This window comes from Liolophura sinensis, chromosome 8 (assembly GCF_032854445.1).
Source record: "Liolophura sinensis isolate JHLJ2023 chromosome 8, CUHK_Ljap_v2, whole genome shotgun sequence".
Lineage (NCBI taxonomy): Eukaryota > Metazoa > Mollusca > Polyplacophora > Chitonida > Chitonidae > Liolophura > Liolophura sinensis.
In genome coordinates this window covers 33,603,858-33,627,393 of record NC_088302.1, presented here as the reverse complement: position 1 = coordinate 33,627,393, position 23,536 = coordinate 33,603,858, and the positions used below count along the sequence as shown (strand labels likewise).

General features: G+C 39.9%; 1 protein-coding gene across 1 annotated transcript in view; it reads right to left on the bottom strand.

Moving 5' to 3' along the window:
- The window catches only part of LOC135473440 (uncharacterized), a 45,333-nt gene extending 30,254 nt beyond the window's left edge, over positions 1-15,079 (bottom strand). The window contains exon 1 of the mRNA XM_064753291.1: positions 15,000-15,079. Coding sequence (XP_064609361.1) covers positions 15,000-15,079 — 80 coding nt within the window. The remainder of the gene's footprint in view (positions 1-14,999) is intronic.
- Positions 15,080-23,536: the final 8,457 nt, after the last annotated feature.

Genomic DNA, 23,536 nt, shown 5'->3' with positions numbered 1-23,536 from the left:
TGTGGTTATGGGAATAGCGTTCAGGAGTCATATTTAACTGCTTATATACATGTACATCGACTGATACAACGGGCAAGGACCATTACACTGGCATTTGTGGTTATGGGAATAGCGTTCAGGGGTCATATTTAACTGCTTATATACATGTACATCGACTGATACAACGGGTAAGGACCATTGCACTGGCATTTGTGATTATGGGAATAGCGTTCAGGAGTCATATTTAACTGCTTATATACATGTACATCGACTGATACAACGGGTAAGGACCATTACACTGGCATTTGTGATTATGGGAATAGCGTCCAGGAGTCATATTTAACTGCTTATATACATGTACATCGACTGATACAACGGGTAAGGACCATTGCACTGGCATTTGTGATTATGGGAATAGCGTTCAGGAGCCATATTTAACTGCTTATATACATGTACATCGACTGATACAACGGGCAAGGACCATTACACTGGCATTTGTGGTTATGGGAATAGCGTTCAGGGGTCATATTTAACTGCTTATATACATGTACATCGACTGATACAACGGGCAAGGACCATTACACTGGCATTTGTGGTTATGGGAATAGCGTTCAGGGGTCATATTTAACTGCTTATATACATGTACATCGACTGATACAACGGGCAAGGACCATTACACTGGCATTTGTGGTTATGGGAATAGCGTTCAGGGGTCATATTTAACTGCTTATATACATGTACATCGATTGATACAACGGGCAAGGACCATTACACTGGCATTTGTGATTATGGGAATAGCGTTCAGGAGTCATATTTAACTGCTTATATACATGTACATCGACTGATACAACGGGTAAGGACCATTGCACTGGCATTTGTGATTATGGGAATAGCGTTCAGGAGTCATATTTAACTGCTTATATACATGTACATCGACTGATACAACGGGTAAGGACCATTGCACTGGCATTTGTGGTTATGGGAATAGCGTTCAGGAGTCATATTTAACTGCTTATATACATGTACATCGACTGATACAACGGGTAAGGACCATTACACTGGCATTTGTGGTTATGGGAATAGCGTTCAGGAGTCATATTTAACTGCTTATATATATGTACATCGACTGATACAACGGGTAAGGACCATTACACTGGCATTTGTGATTATGGGAATAGCGTTCAGGGGTCATATTTAACTGCTTATATACATGTACATCGACTGATACAACGGGTAAGGACCATTACAATGGCATTTGTGATTATGGGAATAGCGTTCAGGAGTCATATTTAACTGCTTATATACATGTACATCGACTGATACAACGGGTAAGGACCATTACACTGGCATTTGTGATTATGGGAATAGCGTTCAGGAGTCATATTTAACTGCTTATATACATGTACATCGACTGATACAACGGGTAAGGACCATTACACTGGCATTTGTGATTATGGGAATAGCGTTCAGGAGTCATATTTAACTGCTTATATACATGTACATCGACTGATACAACGGGTAAGGACCATTGCACTGGCATTTGTGGTTATGGGAATAGCGTTCAGGAGTCATATTTAACTGCTTATATACATGTACATCGACTGATACAACGGGTAAGGACCATTACACTGGCATTTGTGATTATGGGAATAGCGTTCAGGAGTCATATTTAACTGCTTATATACATGTACATCGACTGATACAACGGGTAAGGACCATTGCACTGGCATTTGTAGTTATGGGAATAGCGTTCAGGAGTCATATTTAACTGCTTATATACATGTACATCGACTGATACAACGGGTAAGGACCATTACACTGGCATTTGTGATTATGGGAATAGCGTTCAGGGGTCATATTTAACTGCTTATATACATGTACATCGACTGATACAACGGGTAAGGACCATTACAATGGCATTTGTGATTATGGGAATAGCGTTCAGGAGTCATATTTAACTGCTTATATACATGTACATCGACCGATACAACAGGTAAGGACCATTACACTGGCATTTGTGATTATGGGAATAGCGTTCAGGAGTCATATTTAACTGCTTATATACATGTACATCGACTGATACAACGGGTAAGGACCATTACACTGGCATTTGTGATTATGGGAATAGCGTTCAGGAGTCATATTTAACTGCTTATATACATGTACATCGACTGATACAACGGGTAAGGACCATTGCACTGGCATTTGTGATTATGGGAATAGCGTTTAGGGGTCATATTTAACTGCTTATATACATGTACATCGACTGATACAACGGGTAAGGACCATTGCACTGGCATTTGTGATTATGGGAATAGCGTTCAGGAGCCATATTTAACTGCTTATATACATGTACATCGACTGATACAACGGGCAAGGACCATTACACTGGCATTTGTGGTTATGGGAATAGCGTTCAGGGGTCATATTTAACTGCTTATATACATGTACATCGACTGATACAACGGGCAAGGACCATTACACTGGCATTTGTGGTTATGGGAATAGCGTTCAGGGGTCATATTTAACTGCTTATATACATGTACATCGATTGATACAACGGGCAAGGACCATTACACTGGCATTTGTGATTATGGGAATAGCGTTCAGGAGTCATATTTAACTGCTTATATACATGTACATCGACTGATACAACGGGTAAGGACCATTGCACTGGCATTTGTGGTTATGGGAATAGCGTTCAGGAGTCATATTTAACTGCTTATATACATGTACATCGACTGATACAACGGGTAAGGACCATTGCACTGGCATTTGTGGTTATGGGAATAGCGTTCAGGAGTCATATTTAACTGCTTATATACATGTACATCGACTGATACAACGGGTAAGGACCATTGCACTGGCATTTGTGGTTATGGGAATAGCGTTCAGGAGTCATATTTAACTGCTTATATATATGTACATCGACTGATACAACGGGTAAGGACCATTACACTGGCATTTGTGATTATGGGAATAGCGTTCAGGGGTCATATTTAACTGCTTCTATACATGTACATCGACTGATACAACGGGTAAGGACCATTACAATGGCATTTGTGATTATGGGAATAGCGTTCAGGAGTCATATTTAACTGCTTATATACATGTACATCGACTGATACAACGGGTAAGGACCATTGCACTGGCATTTGTGATTATGGGAATAGCGTTCAGGAGTCATATTTAACTGCTTATATACATGTATATCGACTGATACAACAGGTAAGGACCATTACACTGGCATTTGTGATTATGGGAATAGCGTTCAGGAGTCATATTTAACTGCTTATATACATGTACATCGACTGATACAACGGGTAAGGACCATTACACTGGCATTTGTGATTATGGGAATAGCGTTCAGGAGTCATATTTAACTGCTTATATACATGTACATCGACTGATACAACGGGTAAGGACCATTGCACTGGCATTTGTGGTTATGGGAATAGCGTTCAGGAGTCATATTTAACTGCTTATATACATGTACATCGACTGATACAACGGGTAAGGACCATTACACTGGCATTTGTGATTATGGGAATAGCGTTCAGGAGTCATATTTAACTGCTTATATACATGTACATCGACTGATACAACGGGTAAGGACCATTGCACTGGCATTTGTGGTTATGGGAATAGCGTTCAGGAGTCATATTTAACTGCTTATATACATGTACATCGACTGATACAACGGGTAAGGACCATTACACTGGCATTTGTGATTATGGGAATAGCGTTCAGGAGTCATATTTAACTGCTTATATACATGTACATCGACCGATACAACAGGTAAGGACCATTACACTGGCATTTGTGATTATGGGAATAGCGTTCAGGAGTCATATTTAACTGCTTATATACATGTACATCGACTGATACAACGGGTAAGGACCATTACACTGGCATTTGTGATTATGGGAATAGCGTTCAGGAGTCATATTTAACTGCTTATATACATGTACATCGACTGATACAACGGGTAAGGACCATTGCACTGGCATTTGTGATTATGGGAATAGCGTTTAGGGGTCATATTTAACTGCTTATATACATGTACATCGACTGATACAACGGGCAAGGACCATTACACTGGCATTTGTGGTTATGGGAATAGCGTTCAGGAGTCATATTTAACTGCTTATATACATGTACATCGACTGATACAACGGGTAAGGACCATTACACTGGCATTTGTGATTATGGGAATAGCGTTCAGGAGTCATATTTAACTGCTTATATACATGTACATCGACTGATACAACGGGCAAGGACCATTACACTGGCATTTGTGGTTATGGGAATAGCGTTCAGGAGTCATATTTAACTGCTTATATACATGTACATCGACTGATACAACGGGTAAGGACCATTGCACTGGCATTTGTGGTTATGGGAATAGCGTTCAGGAGTCATATTTAACTGCTTATATACATGTACATCGACTGATACAACGGGCAAGGACCATTACACTGGCATTTGTGATTATGGGAATAGCGTTCAGGAGTCCTATTTAACTGCTTATATACATGTACATCGACTGATACAACGGGTAAGGACCATTACACTGGCATTTGTGATTATGGGAATAGCGTTCAGGAGTCACATTTAACTGCTTATATACATGTACATCGACTGATACAACGGGTAAGGACCATTGCACTGGCATTTGTGATTATGGGAATAGCGTTCAGGAGTCATATTTAACTGCTTATATACATGTACATCGACTGATACAACGGGTAAGGACCATTGCACTGGCATTTGTGATTATGGGAATAGCGTTCAGGAGTCATATTTAACTGCTTATATACATGTACATCGACTGATACAACGGGTAAGGACCATTGCACTGGCATTTGTGATTATGGGAATAGCGTTCAGGAGTCATATTTAACTGCTTATATACATGTACATCGACTGATACAACGGGTAAGGACCATTGCACTGGCATTTGTGATTATGGGAATAGCGTTCAGGAGTCATATTTAACTGCTTATATACATGTACATCGACCGATACAACGGGTAAGGACCATTACACTGGCATTTGTGATTATGGGAATAGCGTTCAGGAGTCATATTTAACTGCTTATATACATGTACATCGACTGATACAACGGGCAAAGACCATTACACTGGCATTTGTGATTATGGGAATAGCGTTCAGGGGTCATATTTTGCCCAACACTACACAACTATACATATGCCATTATTGTAAGGGGAACTAGATAAATGTACACCATCGGTAACGTTTTTCATACCACACACAGATTTCTTTTCAACTGATGCATGACAACTAGTTGCATGATGGCATTCGTTCGTGAGAGAGAGTGAGAATGGCAATCTATATAGGGCAGGTGGTGAGATAATTCTACAACTTCATTATTTACCACGCCCTAATCACTTCTATACGCGCTCAAGAACACGACATTCATACCAGAGACCAGCAAAAGGACATTAAAATTCTATGCTGAATACACAGAATTGGTTCGTTTAATGTTTGTATACATTTACGCAGACAAGGAAAGTCTGTACGCAGTTATAGCATGTCGATGTCAGCTTACCCTCCATAACGTTTTTCATTCCAGCCGACATTCATTGTCTGATCGAGGGCACTGCTCATCAGCCAATCTTCGACCCTCAGAGCAATAGAAGATTGATGTATTCAAGAATCTCGCGGTAGCCTCTGTGCCTACATGTGTAGGTCTTTTTGGACAACATCGAAGACTTCAAATTCAAATGTACCCGTACAGATAGGCCATGCAGTAATGTATAGATAGGTCATCGCATAATGTATAGATAGGTCATGCCATTATGTATAGATGGGTCATCGCATAATGTATAGATAGCTCTGCAATCAACGTTGTTATTATCCACGATGGCGTGGGGTATATTCACTTCTACGATAGCGTTAACATTTATGGGTGGAGAAAGCCTGGGGTAAACCATCTGCCTTTCGGAATTTACTGACGATTTTGCCCACATGTTACATGCAGGTATGCTCGTCATACTGGCGGAAGGCAAGCGGCCGGGAACGAAGTCCGCGTGGTTGTTTGCCCGTTTATCGTTCGCTAGTGAGATTATCGTCCCGAAGACCACAGAGAGTAGAGGTAAACTACAATTCCAAGTCCCCAGCCAAGAAACAGATTCCATGTTAGCTCATAATGTGTGAGGCAGTGATCTTGGAAATCGATAACTGAACGAAACAGTAATTTAGGTTCCATTTTGGTTTCTAACAAACCAACGTCATTAAAATTTGTTTCCATCCGATTGAATGAAGAATTGCGGTCCTCACAAATTATCAGCCTCAAACCTGCGATGTCGTGACAATTTTACTTTTGATTATGTCAGCTAAGATCATGGTGTTGGATGTGTAGATGGTACTGAGAAAAACCAAGCGTTTCAAATCAATTTATTTTCAGTGAAATCGGCACGAATAAGATTAAAAGATTTGGATAATTCTTTTGTCGCCGGCCAAGTTATTCATTTTGATACTGTAGATCTCTTAACTACTCAATAAAGCACTGAACTGGATGCGACCATTCGTCATGTTGCTGTAAGACACCTGGTCAAGGTGCTGTCGTTTCTTTCAGCTCTGTCCGGTTCCTCCACCCATAAACCTGATTGGGAGCGGATGGTGACATAGCACACACACATCATTTGTGCTGTATGAACACAATATTGTGTTCTTTCCAACAAAAGCTTTGTGTCATATTTATAAAGGCAAAGAAAACACCAACAAAGTATATATTAGATTGACCACTGTCCGGGAAAACGGCTTGATTTTTTTTAATGAATTGTTCCAACCGAGTAAAGTGGTTTTCCATTGTGGCCTGTAGTGGCCTTACACAACTCTATCTTGTACTGAATTAAAACAACGTTTTTTGTTGAAAGAATTTAACACAAGATGTGTTGGATGTTATACACAATAAATTTAACATAATACTGGTTTTGGTTCGCATTTTTGGTGTGTGTTTTATTATTTTGTAACACAAACAAGTGTACTTCACATTTATTTAACAGATGTTTGTTTTGGGTGACACCTGTGTTGAATGAAAACAGCACAACGTGTTGTGTTAGATTTTTACACAAGTGTTTTTTGTGTGAGTGATTAGAGGTGCTTGTCTTTCAATCGCAAGGACACTTGGAGTGCGGGTTCTAACGCAGTCTTGGGCAAGGAACCTGTAGATCCACTCGGCGAAGCTGCTTGGTATGGCCGCATGCGCAGCCTGGCTGATTTATAAGATTTGTCTTCCGCAGATGTGATGTGCAAATCTGTTCTTTACATGAGAGAAAGCATGTAGTTTACTTGCAAAACATCAGGACTTTGGAGAACTGAATTGGCTGCTGGACTTTGCTAAAAAGGACCTTATACGGTAAGGCGGAGAATCGGCCCCTGAGAGGTAGGATTAAAAAAAGTGAAAATTTCAAATTCCCAGCACAATTCTGTAAATTTCCGAATCAGAAGTATAAAACTAGTTTGAAGCACTGATGAAAGTTATAATGCCTTAAATTTATTTATTTATTTGATTGGTGTTTTACGCCGTACTCAAGAATATTTCACTTATACGACGGCGGCCAGCATTATGGTGGGTGGAAACCGGGCACAGCCCGGGGGAAATCCACGACCATCCGCAGGTTGCTGAAAGACCTTCCCACGTACGGCCGGAGAGGAAGCCAGCATGAGCTGGACTTGAACTCACAGCGACCGCATTGGTGAGAGGCTCCTGGGTCATTACGCTGCGCTAGCGCGCTAACCGACTGAGCCACGGAGGCCCCGCTAATGCCTTAAAGACATGGTTGCTTAGTAATAACCCTCCAAAAATGCACCCAAAGAGGCACAGTGTTTTTTATTTAACGTAAGATCAACGTTAATCGGAAAATATCTTTACTAAAACTTTCCCGTGAATTGTTCTACATGCTGTTAAAGTTTCGTTTTCGTTAACCTCTTCATATGTAGAAAATAAACTTTATAATGTGATCTGTTTTGTCATACTTTGGCAACATTAAAATCTGTATAGTCTGTCAGGCATCCTTCATAGTACAGTGAATTTACGAAGTGACTTTGGAGAACAGGTTTTTCTTTGGCAACATACTTTTTGTGTGAGTAAAGATATAGGCTGTGCATTAAATAAGTGTTATCATGAACTAGAATGGATAATTGTTAAGCCACGGCATTACGTAAGGTGTGGCAAATATAGCAAATCGTACGTGAATCCTGTATGAGACTATGGGGTACTCTAGCTATCATTAACATTAACATGTTATGAGTAGCGGATAAGGCTGAACATTTGTTGCATACGTATTTAATTGATTGGTGCATAACTGCGTGCTCAAGAATTTTTCAGAATGTTACATTTGTGGTGCAGTGATTGTCCTCATTCTACAGTGTCTAATGCAAAAAAAAGACATTTCAGTGTGACTGGTGCCAATTTTTTGCAAAAATACTTTTATGAACTATACATTGCTTGAATGCATTCTTGCCATATTACAGGAAAAGAAAAGTAAAACAGAACTGAAAAAAGAAATAGCTTTACGAGTGTGTCAGCAGTTGCCACTCACAGCTATAGTCAGTTTCGATTCCTGGGGAGCACAGTTTCTTGCACTGGGCCCATTCCCCGCTTTACCATACCAGTCCCTTTAAATATAAAATATGACTTAATACGAGTATTAGCTAAAACACATTGGAACAACTAGGCCCTGTGGTTTACCCGGGAAATCCCACCCATAAACTTGAGTTTCTCCCACCCATAAACTTCAGCGTAATCGATACATGTAAGTGAAACATTTGTGAGTAAGGCTTTATTAATAAGCATTTATCAAATATAGATATACACTACCTGACAGCATTCTCACAAGTTGAATATTACAGAGGTTGGGGGGGGGGGAGAGAAAAACACAAACCAAACAGCCGAAAATACTAGACGTATTCTAATGAATTACACCCATACTCAGGAATATAGCACACGCTGGCATCTAAATATTTAAAACCTACTGTTGAAAGGTGAAAAGAACGGGGAATTGATGTGAATCGGGTGGGTTGCTGCCTCATTGAAATTCAATGATCGACTGATACTGGAGAAAGTAATGTGAAATGCAGACAGAAATTGAGACACGAGATAGCAGTATTTAGGAAATTAACTCGGGAGCTATACCCTATACCCTACTTTGGCAAATTTACCAAAGCCATCTCATCCCAGGGCATGCGGGTACAGCCGTACAGGATAAATGGCGACTTTCCCTCTATATCCATAAGATAGGACCATCAAAACTAGTGGATTCATCTCTCCCCGAGGAAAGAACCCAGACACTGGCTAACCTTCACTTGCGTATCAAGGACAGATACTTTGAACCCCGCAACCGTTCCTAAAGTACCCGAGTGACAAGGTACACCTGGCCGTATAAACATCAAAGACACAGCTAGAATATACGTGTCGAAATGTTGTGGTCTATAAAATTACAAATGATGGGATACACTAAAAGCAACAATTGCTTGGTTATAAAAGGATGGCTAGACATATAATTACCGGTATAGGCAGAAATAAATATGATATGTACAAAAGTCTTCGGCATAAAGTACACGCGGTAGGGACACACCGTCGGTTCTGTATCAATCATTTGCCAGCCAGACCGTGGGTCAGATAAAGCCTGAACCACACAGTTTCGTTGCCATCACCTGTCCCTCAGACAGGGTTGTGGTGCGATGCGAGAAATACCACCAGGCAATGGCAGGCCCCCAAATCAAGGTTCCCATCGATTTTTTTTACAGCGAATCGTTCCTAATCAATGTCGAAAAGGTTAGCACTAAACCCAGCTTTCTCAATACACTGGCCTCGCGGTGTGTCAATAACATACACAGGACGAACTTCAGCCCTGGACTTTTTAAGCTAACAAGATGTCCACACTGAAATGAGTGCCTAGGCCTCGAATTACTGCTCGGACCAACGGATTAAAGCCCGGCTGACTCAACAGTATGTTATTTCGTAGAAGACTGGATTATTACTGTTATCGCGTCGTGTAAGTGTTTCAAACGAGATCATCCTCCGTACAGGCAAGATGGAGGCTATTCAATTTTACGTAGAGACTACAAAACGTAACACATTTAATAGCTCGTGTTTATTCACTTTGTTTTGTCCATTAATGCAATAAATAATACTTCTACAGAATCTAAATAATACCAGTACAGATATTATACTTCGATGACTTTACTACATGGCAACACAATTAACATAACACATTAAATAGCTTTACAGTATTCACCTTACTTCGATGCTGCACAACGTAATACAATAAATAGTTCTGCTGTATTCTCTTAACCCCAATAATTTATTTACACTCCGTTCAGTTACCGTAAAGTTAAGGACAACCTAGCAAACGTAAGAAATACGAGCGCGCAAATACAGGTATACGTTAATGTTAAAATACATTTGTAGTAAAAAACTCAACGACATTATACATGTGTTTTGTCCAAAGTTTAAAACGTTCATTGTGCGTATAAGATGAAATAATGGACCTTCAGACATTATAGTAACCGTTATATAACGTATTTGACCTTGACCCTTACAAAAAGTGACCTTGGGAAGTCTTCGCCAATGGAAACAGATTTCAAGACGGAAGTACCGGCAAGAAACTGATATTTGATCCTTTGAAATTTTCTGTCCAAAAAAGAAAATGGCAAAAGGAGGATGCAAAGTAAGCGAATGTCAATTTAATAAACTGTTTCCGATCGATACCACACCAATTCAAATTGTTGCCATGGAAATGGTGAAGTCTGCAAAAACGGCAACACGTGAGCAAAAGAAAATTATAGTTAATGGGCGGGCAATCCGGCAATCCCATCTAGTTTTCCTTAAAACCGGTGTAGTGAATGTCAAAAGAAATGCCTTAAGTGTAAATAACAAAGCTGGAAGCCATGTGGTAAAGCTAAACTTGATAAGAACGAAAAGTGTAATGTATAGAAGATTTGTTGTATAAATCTTGTTATACATTTGTTATATCCGTCCCAGGGAACAAAACAGAAACCACGTGGAAAACCGGACTGGCCTGTTTGCAAATACTTTATGCGATAAAACGTCCTTCATGCATGGAACAAAAACAAAATCGCAACAGTCATCAACATCAGTTGCCCCACTGGAAACTGTATCTATTAGTGCATATAATTATTATGGTTTTAAATATTTCTTGAATATTATTATAAGCATGCTTTTTAATATTTTCATTCTACGGTGAGCTTCATAATCAAGCTGAAAATGTTGGACGCCATCCATGTCATGGCTGTCTCTATACAACTTTCAACATCTCTTTATATTTTTGACAATAATAGAATTTACGTCACAAGAATTTTGTAAATATCCAAATATAAAATAATGAAAGTTCTTGTGACATCATTCATGTTCAACAATACAAACATGGTGTAGAAAGCCAACCGTAAGATGCAAGGGATGAAATACATTTCGTTTTGTTAAAAGAGGTTGAATAAGATGAACGTTGAATCAAGTTAAGGTCTTACTTGAGACAGTTTTCTACTGGTCACGATATGTTTTGTTTTGTTTTTCGAAGTAAAACAATATATTCTGGAAAAGTAAATATGAATTTATTAAAATGAAGAGGAAAACAAACAAAAAAGAAAACAAAAAACAAAAAAACAGCTATATCTTTACTGGTATTCTCGGCGAAAAATAACCAAGTGTGTTGTATCATTTAAAAATTTTACGGGTCCAAAAACGACTATTCTGCAATTAAACTATTGTTTTAAAACGTAATTGGTGCAGTGCTTTAATGCGCCACATGTACTGAGATTGAGATCCGAGTCACTTCTGCAGATATATCAAGGTCATCAAAACTTCTCGGCCAGACTTCGTGTCTCTCCGGTGACAGCCGGAAACAAGGAACACAGCGTGGACAAGCCCTTAGTCCGGTTATCAAGCCATCATAGTTACATGCAGTCCAATTGGCTGCCATCACGCAAACACCAGTAACCACGTTAACTGCGTGACGCGGGATCAGCAAGTGTATGGTGGTCCGGACGTAGAGAACAATTTCAATCCGAGAAAATGAGAGAAAGAGCCAGGCGCTTCGGGTAGTGGCGGAAGGGCCCGCGGACAGGACAAATAAAGCTCCCTGTGAATCCGACAAATAACGGTACATGAAGGTCCAGAGGCTCTGTAGGCTTGTCACATAAGTTCTTGTGGAAACACACCGTTAGTCGTCGCGATGGAATATCGAACTTTGCCAACTTTGTCATCAACTCGTACCGTTAACCATTCTCGTGGCAAACAAGCCTGCGTGTGGAGTCATTCACTGGTTTGGCTGCTTGTTTAATGATTCAGAAAATTTCTTCAGCTTTAGCAATTAACAGTTTTACGATATGTTTCTTGTGTTGACCAAAGACACTGTCATCATTCATAGGTTTGCCTGCAGCCACCAATGACGTATACTAAATTGACGTATACTAAATCAACGTCACTGCATTTTTTTCACCTAACTCTGCTGTAAATTGCTACTATTTATACATTTATATTAACAGTCAGATTAACACCTTGATTGACAAGAGACCGTATTTCACCGGCTACGTGTAACCATTTGCCAGCTATAACACTGTAGTCGCTGCTCTGATCTCTCTGTGCTGTACGTCTTCAGTTTTACAGCTTACAATCTTGTATGGGATTTGCCCCTGTAGATTAGATGGTGCTTAAACTTCGCATACAGCTTGAACCCGCAGACTCACCATCTACAACTTGGATTTCCATCTACAACTTGGCATTTCCTCTTCATTTTTATCTTGAATTTTCTATTATTTTTCAACCACTAAAAGTTTGGATGGTGCTTTCACTTCACTTGGAACTTCAACACCTCCATCCCCCCCGAGACCCCCACCCCCTCTCGGTTTTCTCACTTACAATTTGGCTAGTGCTCCGCTTCACTTACAGTTTGAGTCACCTGTCAATTTCTTCACCCACCTCTTGGGTTGTACTTCCACACACTTACGGCTTGAAGACGTACTTACAAGTATCACCAACTACAATTTGTTGTTTCGTCTTCGCACACACAGTATGAACCAATTTCATCTTCATCATTAAAGTTTCAACTGTATTGAATAACGCTTTCAGTTTTCCACCTAATTTAATCACTTTTTGCGATCATATCTATATCTGTTGGAAAAAACACAGACCAACTTAGACCAATCTGCTGCAAATTGGATATTGAAACCAAAGGCCAACAAAAAATAAATTTTAATCAACTCTTCCTTGACACACATCAGTTGTTCAAGCTTACGCTCTTCGTCTAGGGATGGATGTAACATTTACTCTACTGCGTCTGTGCTTAATGAATACAGCGTTTTTTCTCGTGATGATGCAAAGCATCGCGGAACCATAACCATCAACGCACTGTTGGAGTAAAAGCCTAACAAAAGTGAAATATCAATACATCGTTCACCCCAGGTCACCTTATACCAGCCATCCAGTATGTCTTGTCTTCTCTGATTCCATGTATCTTGCAATACCTGGTCACCTTTGCTTCTTACGTATATATCTTTGTACATGGGCTTTTACTTTGTATGTACCTGGCTTTACTTGATACAGGTTTGGTTACACATGGTACACGTTTTCATTGGTTTTACTTCGTGGATGATTGGTTTCCCTTACAATACGCGTGGTTTTACCAGACAGACGTTTGGGTTTGCTTAAAGGGATAAAGAATCGATTCTGATTGGGTGCTGTGAGAGATAGACAAGTCCAGAATATGCCTAGCCTAAGCTGACTTTCAGGTATGGAGGATTTATTCAAGCGTGACCAAGGTTGTAGGGTTTAACCCAGGGAATTCAAACTCCATTGTCAGCCAATCAGCGTCGATTCTGTATCCCTTTAATATAGGCGTAGTTGTACAAGGAACACGTTTTCAATGGTTTTGCGCTGTAGTGCGTGTGGTTTTACTTGACATACATTTGGTTTAATTTGATATAGGTTTGGTGCAACATGATATTCGATTGGCTCTGCTTCATGATCGTTCGGTTTACATGATATACGTTTGCTTGCTGTATAATATCAGTTCATCCTGCCTTAAGCTTAGCACGGATTTAGTCTTAACTTTTGGCCATATTCCTGATTTTAAGTACTAAGTTTCATCTTTGTCGTAACCGTTTTCACCTACAACTTATGCCAAAGCAATCAGTTCAATGATTACTCACAAATTTAGAACAACAAACAGTTCTGTACCTAAGTCTGTTACCTAAATATTGTCCCTTGACATTCCTTAGTGGAGCTACAATAACCAGGTTAGTGGGGCCAACATAACCACAATCACCCGGTACGTTGGTAAGAGATAATTAATGCAATGTTAGCGTTTAAGCTCCCGTCCATTTCGTCGTACATTGTCCTCGGAGTAATGAAAATCGCCCCAAAAGAGAATGATTAAAAGAAATATTGCTTTGCAGGCCAAATATATCCCTTGTGAAAATGGACTTTTACTATCTATTTCTACAAATACTGTACAACACTAAGTTGAATTGAAAAGGGTTCAGCGATTTCCACAGACGAAAAATTCAGCCACAGACAGACACATGGATTTCACACATAATAATGCTTACATTTTTAACTGGGTTAAAACAGTTCAGGCTTGATCAATATCGAAATATGGCCCAGAATATAAATACGACATAAAGGTTTCATTTTCGTTTGATTGCACGCTCAGACAAAAAGATCATCACCAAAGCTTGACCATGATATATGTATACATTAAGTAAGCTTAAGTGTAATAGATACAGTTCCTCTCTACGCTACTACATGGTAGGCTGTAGGTATCAAAGACTTCGACCTATTGACAAATCACACATTATGCAATCCGCTCTCTGGGTTAGCCCACTAGTTTAAAACAAATGGCATGTATTTGGACTTGCAGAGATAGAGAAGGGAAAAAACACATGGTGTTGGCAGTTTGTTGGTAACAATTTCCTGAAAGCTTTTAAAGAGAATGAAAAACAGTTAGCATCAAAAGTAAAAGCTAATCACTTACGTTTTTGGTTCCGGGGTTTCTTCCTCCGTGTCTGGGTCAATCTGTAAAGATGTCTGTTCGGTGGAGTCCTCGTCGGCCATATTCCTAGCGCTTCCTCACAGAACTGTTTCTCGGTGCAAGCCTGCGCACCTATGGCCTGCTCTGGCTCCCAAGACGGTCGTCTGCGCCAATGAATTTCCCCGCAGTCTCGGGCCGCTGCTTTTGGTCTTTATTACCGCCTAGACTTCCATGATCACAACGATCGGACAGAGAGAGCACAACTGCAAACAGGATAGTGAATAATAGTACACATTGCAAACTATTGTCTTTTCTCTCTCACTCTCTCTCTCTCTCTCTCTCTCTCTCTCTCTCTCTCTCTCTCTCTCTCTCTCTCTCTCTCTCTCTCTCTCTCTCTCTCTCTCTCTCTCTCTCTTTGCTGTGACTGTTTCACGGCTTCTCCAAAGCCATCTGCTAATGTCCACAGGTATCGATATAAGACAAGATTGCACTGGGTATAAACCTAGAAGGGACAAACTTCCCTTATTCGATCCCAAATACACCGCCACCAACCTGGAGTCGACTGCTTTACCGGCCGTGCTTATGCAATCCACAAGAGCTTTCCCTGAGCTCCAACCTCAATTGGTATCGCGAAATAGTCATATCGATACAACACCTCGTCCGAGTCAGTAGCCTTGAATCTACCGATCTTCTATAAGGGCTATTTGCTCTTTCTAACCGACCTGATGGCTTTAGCAGTCAGCATTTACCAACACGTCCAGGTCTCAGTGGAATTAAGTCAGACTAGCAAACCGGCTAAAGGCGTCTGTCCCTACAACGACAATCAAACGCTCTGAGATGTCAAGGTGACTTCAACAGCGCCTGCCATATGGCTTTGCATACCACCAAATCACTGCAACTGAGAGATGCTAACAGATCATTCATTAACATCAGGCTGATAGGCATAGTCACTTATCAGATGTAATCGCGGTTGACAAGGGTTTCATGCTTGACGTCATTGAGATAAGTTTCCCCAGCTTTCTTCTGCATGAATAAAGCTTAGCGATGCCACCGCGGCTAGTGCTGGACATGCCGTGCTTGGGAAAACGAGCTAGTGGATGCCCAGAGATGAAAGGGTTATAGACACTGGACCACTTCCGTTTTGAGAAGGCGTTAAATACAAACTCATGATTTTAATCATGGCTTCTGTTTAGAACTAGTGAAGATTGATACTTACCCCAAACAATAAGACGATGGCTATGACCCTGTATCCATCCAAACCAGATTTTACATACACCCTTTGGTCCTTAGAGTTACACCATAAATTATAACTACAATATTTGAGACTGGGAACGCCTTTAATCAACGGTATAATTTAGATTCAAGGATAGCTGGCAATATGACAATACAACGAGGCAACCATATGCTCGATGTCTCTTGCAGGTGGCGTTTCTCGGGTCTGAAATAAGTAATAAACCGGAAATTAGTGATATACACGTGTTATTTACTTGGTGTAATAGAAATAGGCTTGTTTAAGACGTTTATGGGCGTTGAGAAAACTGGCCACAAGTAAGGCATAAACGTTAGCACCTCAGAAAGTTGCGAATAAGCACGTGGCTTGATAAGTCCATATCAATACACCCCCTCTTCCCCTCCAAACAAGAGTCTGTGTGTTGGGTTTGGGGGAAGGAAATCTTGCACACAGCGAATCCATGTGACATAAGGTTGTCAATACCATACCACACGCTCTACCCTGACCCTGTGTCTTTTGATGTTTAACCCTTCGCTTAAGAATTTTTTACGGATACAGTGGCACCCAGTGTTATTGTGGAGAAAACCAGAATAACCGGATAAAAATACCACACTTTAGGAAGTTACTGATTAACCTTCTCACAAATATGTACACCACACCGATGGAAGACGAGCGCCCTTCACCCAACGTTTGACGGCGCAAGCACTCCTCACCCATTTGTAATCTCCAATGCCTGACAAGTGGCGAGAGCCAAGGAATCTGCAAATTCTCTGTCTAAGGCCGGTGTTGAACCTGCACTCGACGTGTGTCCTATAGCGACTGAAAGCATCCACCTGTAACCAATAGGCCACGGAACGCTCTCATAAGCAAACAAGTACATGCTGTCATTGATGTGATTATAGGCACACATACTAATCTGCAGCTACGTAAAATCGAACCCTGGGGTTCTCTTTTTCATGGAAACCATAACTTGTGTCTGATAAATGTACATTACAACAGTCAGTGAAGACTTACTTCACCATGACAAATGTGCTCGGCGCGGCGTGACCATTGCCCTGCTCCAGGGGTGGGCGTTACGGGCGGGGGAGGGGTATAGTCCGAGAGAAGGAAGAAAGTGTGGAATACAATCACGGAAATTCCACCAGTCCTTAAATGTGCTTCGGTCAGGATATCGATCTCCAGGCATCTCCGACAGGACGCCAACCTCATCAGTTTTCATTCTGCGCCATGCCGCAAACAAGGTAGGCTATTTAACCAATGGCAGGAAAATCGGCCTCATTTTGATGACCGTGATCTTAATACAAACGTGAGTCCAGGCGAATACTGCGTGTCCACTGTAGACAACACGTAGTTTTGTTCCAAAGATTAACACTTCGATGTGAAATAATGGGTGCAATTTGACACGTTCACCAGCGTGGTTTTAATCTCTATATTTCATATCCTCCAGTGTCGGTCTTAATTAATTGTTCTGATATGATCAACAACAAATGGGCTTTCCGATTACAGTGCCCTGTTGTTCAAACATGTCTTAAGACTTCATACCAGATTTAACATCGCCAAGTCTTTATTACTGAACTTGGCCCAAAAATCATTCTGTATTAGAATATGAAATATGAATTGTACTATAAATATGAATTCTGCAGCTATGATACATGTCATCTGGACAACGACCTTGGCTGCTGGGTTGTGTTCGAATCTTTAAAGAATAGAAAACAGATAATATAACTATCAGGAAGTGGGGTAAAACAGACATAAATGGTCTGGTCTTGCTCTCTATACAGTACGTCTTTAATTATATTGTACATCTTTAATTATATTATAAACGACCACACCCATTTTGTTCAGACGTGCTCGCTAACTCTAAAAATCAACTCTTAATCTGGAATTCTTACGAGGTCATGAGATACTGAGTCATGTTAGAGAAACCAGAAACACTAGGTCGTATTACTGCCGCAAACTCATATGGGTAAAAGGCAAAACGCTGTCCACGTGACGTAAACGGAAACAGGTGTGCTGTCGGGTTACACACATAACTTACACCTGATAGGTTAAAATTGATAGCATGGCGCCGCTTCCGATATTCTCAATCTGCTCGATTTTGCTCACTTTGAACTGCAAAAGTTGCAATATTTCGATTTAAGCTTTATTTGAGATGCTTTATCGATGAATGCGTACATGTTGTCTGGTGTTGTCTTTCCATTTAAGCCAACTTTTCAATTTAGATACTTAGATAACAAAAATATTGCCTTTTCAATGCATTAAATATATATATGTTACTTGTGGTATGGACAACTGCATTGACGAAATATTCCGAGAGGGCATCAAAAAAAAAATTAATAAATAGTTAAATAAATAAATGGTAGAAGATCGATAATATTAACCATGATAATAAACAAGTGCTACATCTGGAGTCACATTGTTCCATTATATACATTATAACAACTCTCTCTCTTGACGCTTAGCACTAGGAGCACTTTGGCGACATTGACACAGTGTATATATATATATATGTATATATATATATATATATATATATATATATATATATATATATATATATATATATATATACAAGAAGATTTACTACCTAGAGAGTAAAACTAGAGCATCGAGGACAGTGTAAAAATGCAGTGATGTTACTTACAACACTGGTCCAGAATTACTCGAAATGCTGTGTTGTCATCACAATTAGCACACAAACACAATTAAAATGTTTATGCAAGTTACTGGGAAATTATTTAATCCAAATATCTTCCAGGGGTTGGCTAAAGCAGTGAGTATAACACATATCTTTCCATTCCTTGCATTTGGACTGATTGGCTAAAGCAGTGAGTATAACACATATCTTTCCATTCCTTGCATTTGGACTGATACCGCTTGGGTCCACGACGGGAAACCGACCTATTTACGTCATAAAATGTAATGCTTTCTTTCACACAACCGAATCTGGTAATTATGTTATTCTGACTGTTTACGTGCTAGAAGCGATAATAAGCTGTTCTCAACTTTCTTGGACAGTTAATTCTATTACGGAATTACTTGTGTTATTGATGCTCAACGTCATTTGCAAGGAGGGGCCATGTTAAAGAAACTCAGCACTCACTCACAAGGCATCAACCAATTCAACATTCGTAGGAATCTAGGCGTCGAAATAATACTTTCGTCAACCAAACTGGACGTTCCGGGCCATTAATGGTAAGACCAATTTCCAAAACAACGTTCAACACAAGCCATCAGAGAATTAAGGCCGTATATAAAGTTAGAAATCAGGACGGATTCAAGCAAAAAGAAGCATATACATCTTAGTTGGGGTGGGGGGGTTGGGGGGGGGGGCTTCCGAGGCATGGTGGTCAGCGTTCTGGTATAGCACATTGACACCAGCTCATGATGGCCGTAAAATACCAATTATGACAATATAAAAAGTATCTTGTTTTTCATTGCAACTATTCATACCGGTATAGCCAACCTGGTGATCAGATTCAACACGATGAATGATGTACGGCCTCAAACTCTGGATTAAGCGGAATTAGACAAAATTATGAAACGGAGTGTCAGAGATTCTGGATAACCTGTCCATATTTGTTTACAAGAGAATAGTAGTCTTTCTACCAGTTTTACATCAATAACTTGTGACGCTGATTAAACCCCTCACTAAACACACAGTCTAACAAATGCTAGCAAGCCGAGATATGTACCCACAACATGAATGCGGAACGTTGTTGTCAAAGTAAGGGTAAGTTCATTTAAGATGCATCAGGAAGGTCTGTTGTTTCCTTTAAAGGTGGATATATATCTTTCACAACATTAGCTATATATGGGATGTTTAAAGCTAGCAAATCTTCAATATGCCATTTAGTGAATGAGAAAGTTCGAGCCGGATGAAGAATACTCTTGATCAAAAATAATAAAGCGTGACATCAGGCTATTGTCTGCGCAGTTGATTATTTTTCGGGAATCCACACTTGCGAGTTAGTCGTTTGAGTGGTGAAAGGTAAGGGCTTGTATAACATGAGTGCCCCTTCGAGTAGTGTATGGCAGAGTGGGATTCGAACCCACGAACACAAAGCTTTAAAACATTCCAATATCCCACTGAGTTATCCGGGAACAAACACCACACAACTTTCTCCCTTTAGATGACTTTAAACGTTTGCTATGAGGTCAATCCTTTGTCTAACCGATCATAGAATGTTATATATGAAGGGTCCATTCCTTTCTGATCAATGTGAAATTTATTTTCTATGAAAATACAGAAATTGTGACAGAAATTGTATAATCTATTATCAGACTTCCCCGGATTACATGTAAGCTTCAATCAATTCAGAGTTACTTTCCAGCATAATTAATCATAGACCGAGTCACTCAGTGTATGCCATGTATCGAATGAAGCGTCTCATTCGCTCGGCTTATATACAGCGGTACCTTATTCGCATCGCCATGCATTATCCCAGCACTTCAAGTGAATGGAAGTCGGTGTGCCTGAAGATGTTCTTTATATAAAGCGACACGAACTAAGTCTTCCCTTGTAACATGGAGATGAGTCCTGGTATTGTCGGGGTTAGAAAGTGAATGCATTTTCGCGCCTCGTGGATTATTTTCAAACAATCCACAGTTTCTCGTGCTTTATCCACTACATAATGTAGTCGTATTCATACGAGAACAAGCATAGGTGAGTCAAAGCTGGAGCACAAACTGTACCCAACGGAATGCCTATACACTGTTGATATATGGTTTCCCCTAATTTCACATAGATGTTATCAATGATAACTTCAAGCCACTCAGTGAACAAGACATCCCACAAGAATGCTTTGGTGGGGTGACACGTTTTACTATACACAATTAGTAATGAGAATCTATCAAATAAATCTTTTTAAATAGTAATAATAGTTTAGAAAGTATAGAAATCACAAGTGCAAATGTCCTCGTTCGTTACGTGTATTTGTGCGCCTAGGTTTTCAGTGATCCGTTTTCAGTTAAGAATCCAAATACAGTTGACATTCATCACCAGTTCCAACATTCGAATGGCACTTATCAACCGTTACTGCATTCATCGACACCTATTACCAGTTCCAACATTCGTATGACACGTATTAACCTTTCTTGACTTACATGTGTGGTCTGTTGAGTGAGTGAGAGCTTGGTGTTTAACGTCGTATTTAACAATTTTTCAGTCATATGACGACGAAGGAATTCTTAGAGTGCATGTAATGTGCCACCTTGTTGCAGGGCGGATTTCCACCACCCTTTTATCTAGTGCTGCTTCACGGAGACGCCTTACCGAGTGCAAATAAGGTAGCCCTGCCCGAGCCATTATACTGATATGGGTCAACCAGTCGTTGCACTATCTCCTTCATGCTGAACGCCAAGATACGAAGTTACAACTTTCTCTTTTAAAGTCTTAGGTGTGACTCGACGCAGGGTTGACCGTGGATCTACCGCTCCCGAAACTGACGCTCGACCAACTGTGCAATCGGGGGCAGTATGGTCTGTTGATTGCCTTGATGAATAATTTCATTTACTCATGTTTTTATTCCTAACCTGAATGTTACTTAACGCTGTAATCAGGAATTTTCACTTATACGATGGCGATTTCGCTTGTTGCTTTCTCTTCCTAATTCATGCCCGCCGTTTGAATATATATGTACTATATCTTAAAGCATTCAGTTATGATGCCTTTCTTTGATCTGTTGGAAACATAACTGTTAATTTATCTTATTAGAGTTATTTCCCCTGATATCCACATTTAAGAAGTTCACAATCCACAACGCGGTAGGTTAATTTTTTGATATAAAACATAAAAAATAAGTTCTTATAAGTATTAAAATCGAACTGACTTATTCAAGCCAAATAGGAGAAATGTGGATGATGGAAAGAAAAAAAACGGTCTGCAGGAAAGGATTACCTGACCATATGCGCATAACAGTTTAACCAAATGAAAGGAACTTAACGTATTATACCATCTGTGTAAACTTTAAAAAATGCTCTTGGCAATGCATGCTCTTAAATTTCCAAATCTATAGTAATAGTGCAGAAAGTATGTGTTCCGCTGCTTTTGACTAGGGTTGTATACTCACACAGTGTCATTCCGTACTGTCGATAAATTATTAACAAACGTGACATATAATCGGCATCTCTTATTTAAGTTCAGATATTTATTGGATGAAACCTTAACTCTTTAGACTATATCAAGTTTTATAATTGAGATAAAACGTGGATGTTCTTCCTAGTTTGCCTGAACTTCACTGAGATAAAGCATACTGCCCATTATTTACTTGTTCGATAAGTACCAAACTTTACATTCGTATTATAAGTTGGCGACTCAGTTTGAAGTCCAACTCTGCAGATGCATAAAAAAATAGGCATAACTGAAAGGGAAGGTTTTCTCAATGCGCTGCGTGCGAGAGATTACGTATAGGCCTACGCCATAACTTGTAAAAGTGCACACATGTACATCCACGAGGTTCCAGAATCTTTCATCCAAGAGGTTGCACCACCAATGCCGTCAGGCTCCCCGAGAACCATCAGTCTCACGCTACTTGGCCATAGGCACCCACACCCACAGGCCTGTTCTCCTCAGAGGAGACCCAAAGCACACCAGACCAGAACCTTGTCTTACGGCTAAATCGCTAAAACCTGGGTATCCTCCGCCAATGTCAGTCTAAAGACCTTACATAAACCTCCAGTTAACTACGTTTTAGTCCATTCAAGTTCAAAACCCTATGTCTCACTTTTGTTCTTAATGATATGTGATAGTGGGTGAATTAGGGCTTTAATATTTACACAAGTATTTGTAATAGCTGAATTTTTGGTATGAAATTTCCCTCAGTATGAATTACTGAATCAAGAAAGACTATCAGCAAAAGCTTCTGCAGAATGCTGGAAAAAAGGGAATCCCTGAAGGATATTTCGCAAAACCCTGTGCAGAATTCTAGAAGGAGGGAATCCCAGAGGAGGGCATATGAGGCTTCAATGTTGATTTTTTTTCTTCTTTCTACGTGTAATTAAGACCGTATAACACCACATAGATACTTGTCTCAATGCTCAAGGTAATTCCAGAGTGCATTTGTCAGGTAGTGGCTTAAAATACAGTTGTGCCCTCCCCAATCAATTTCCTCCTATTAAATAGTTAGCGATATTTGTAAAATGTAGGTGAACCTTGAAAATTAACATCTTCCACTACACTGTACTTTGAGTAATTTCAACAAATGACTTCAATGTATGTAATAAAGTACAAACACTGGCAAGATGTTTCCAGACATTACCATGGTCAATATGTTGAAGAGTGGATTATAAAAACACAAACACAAGGAGA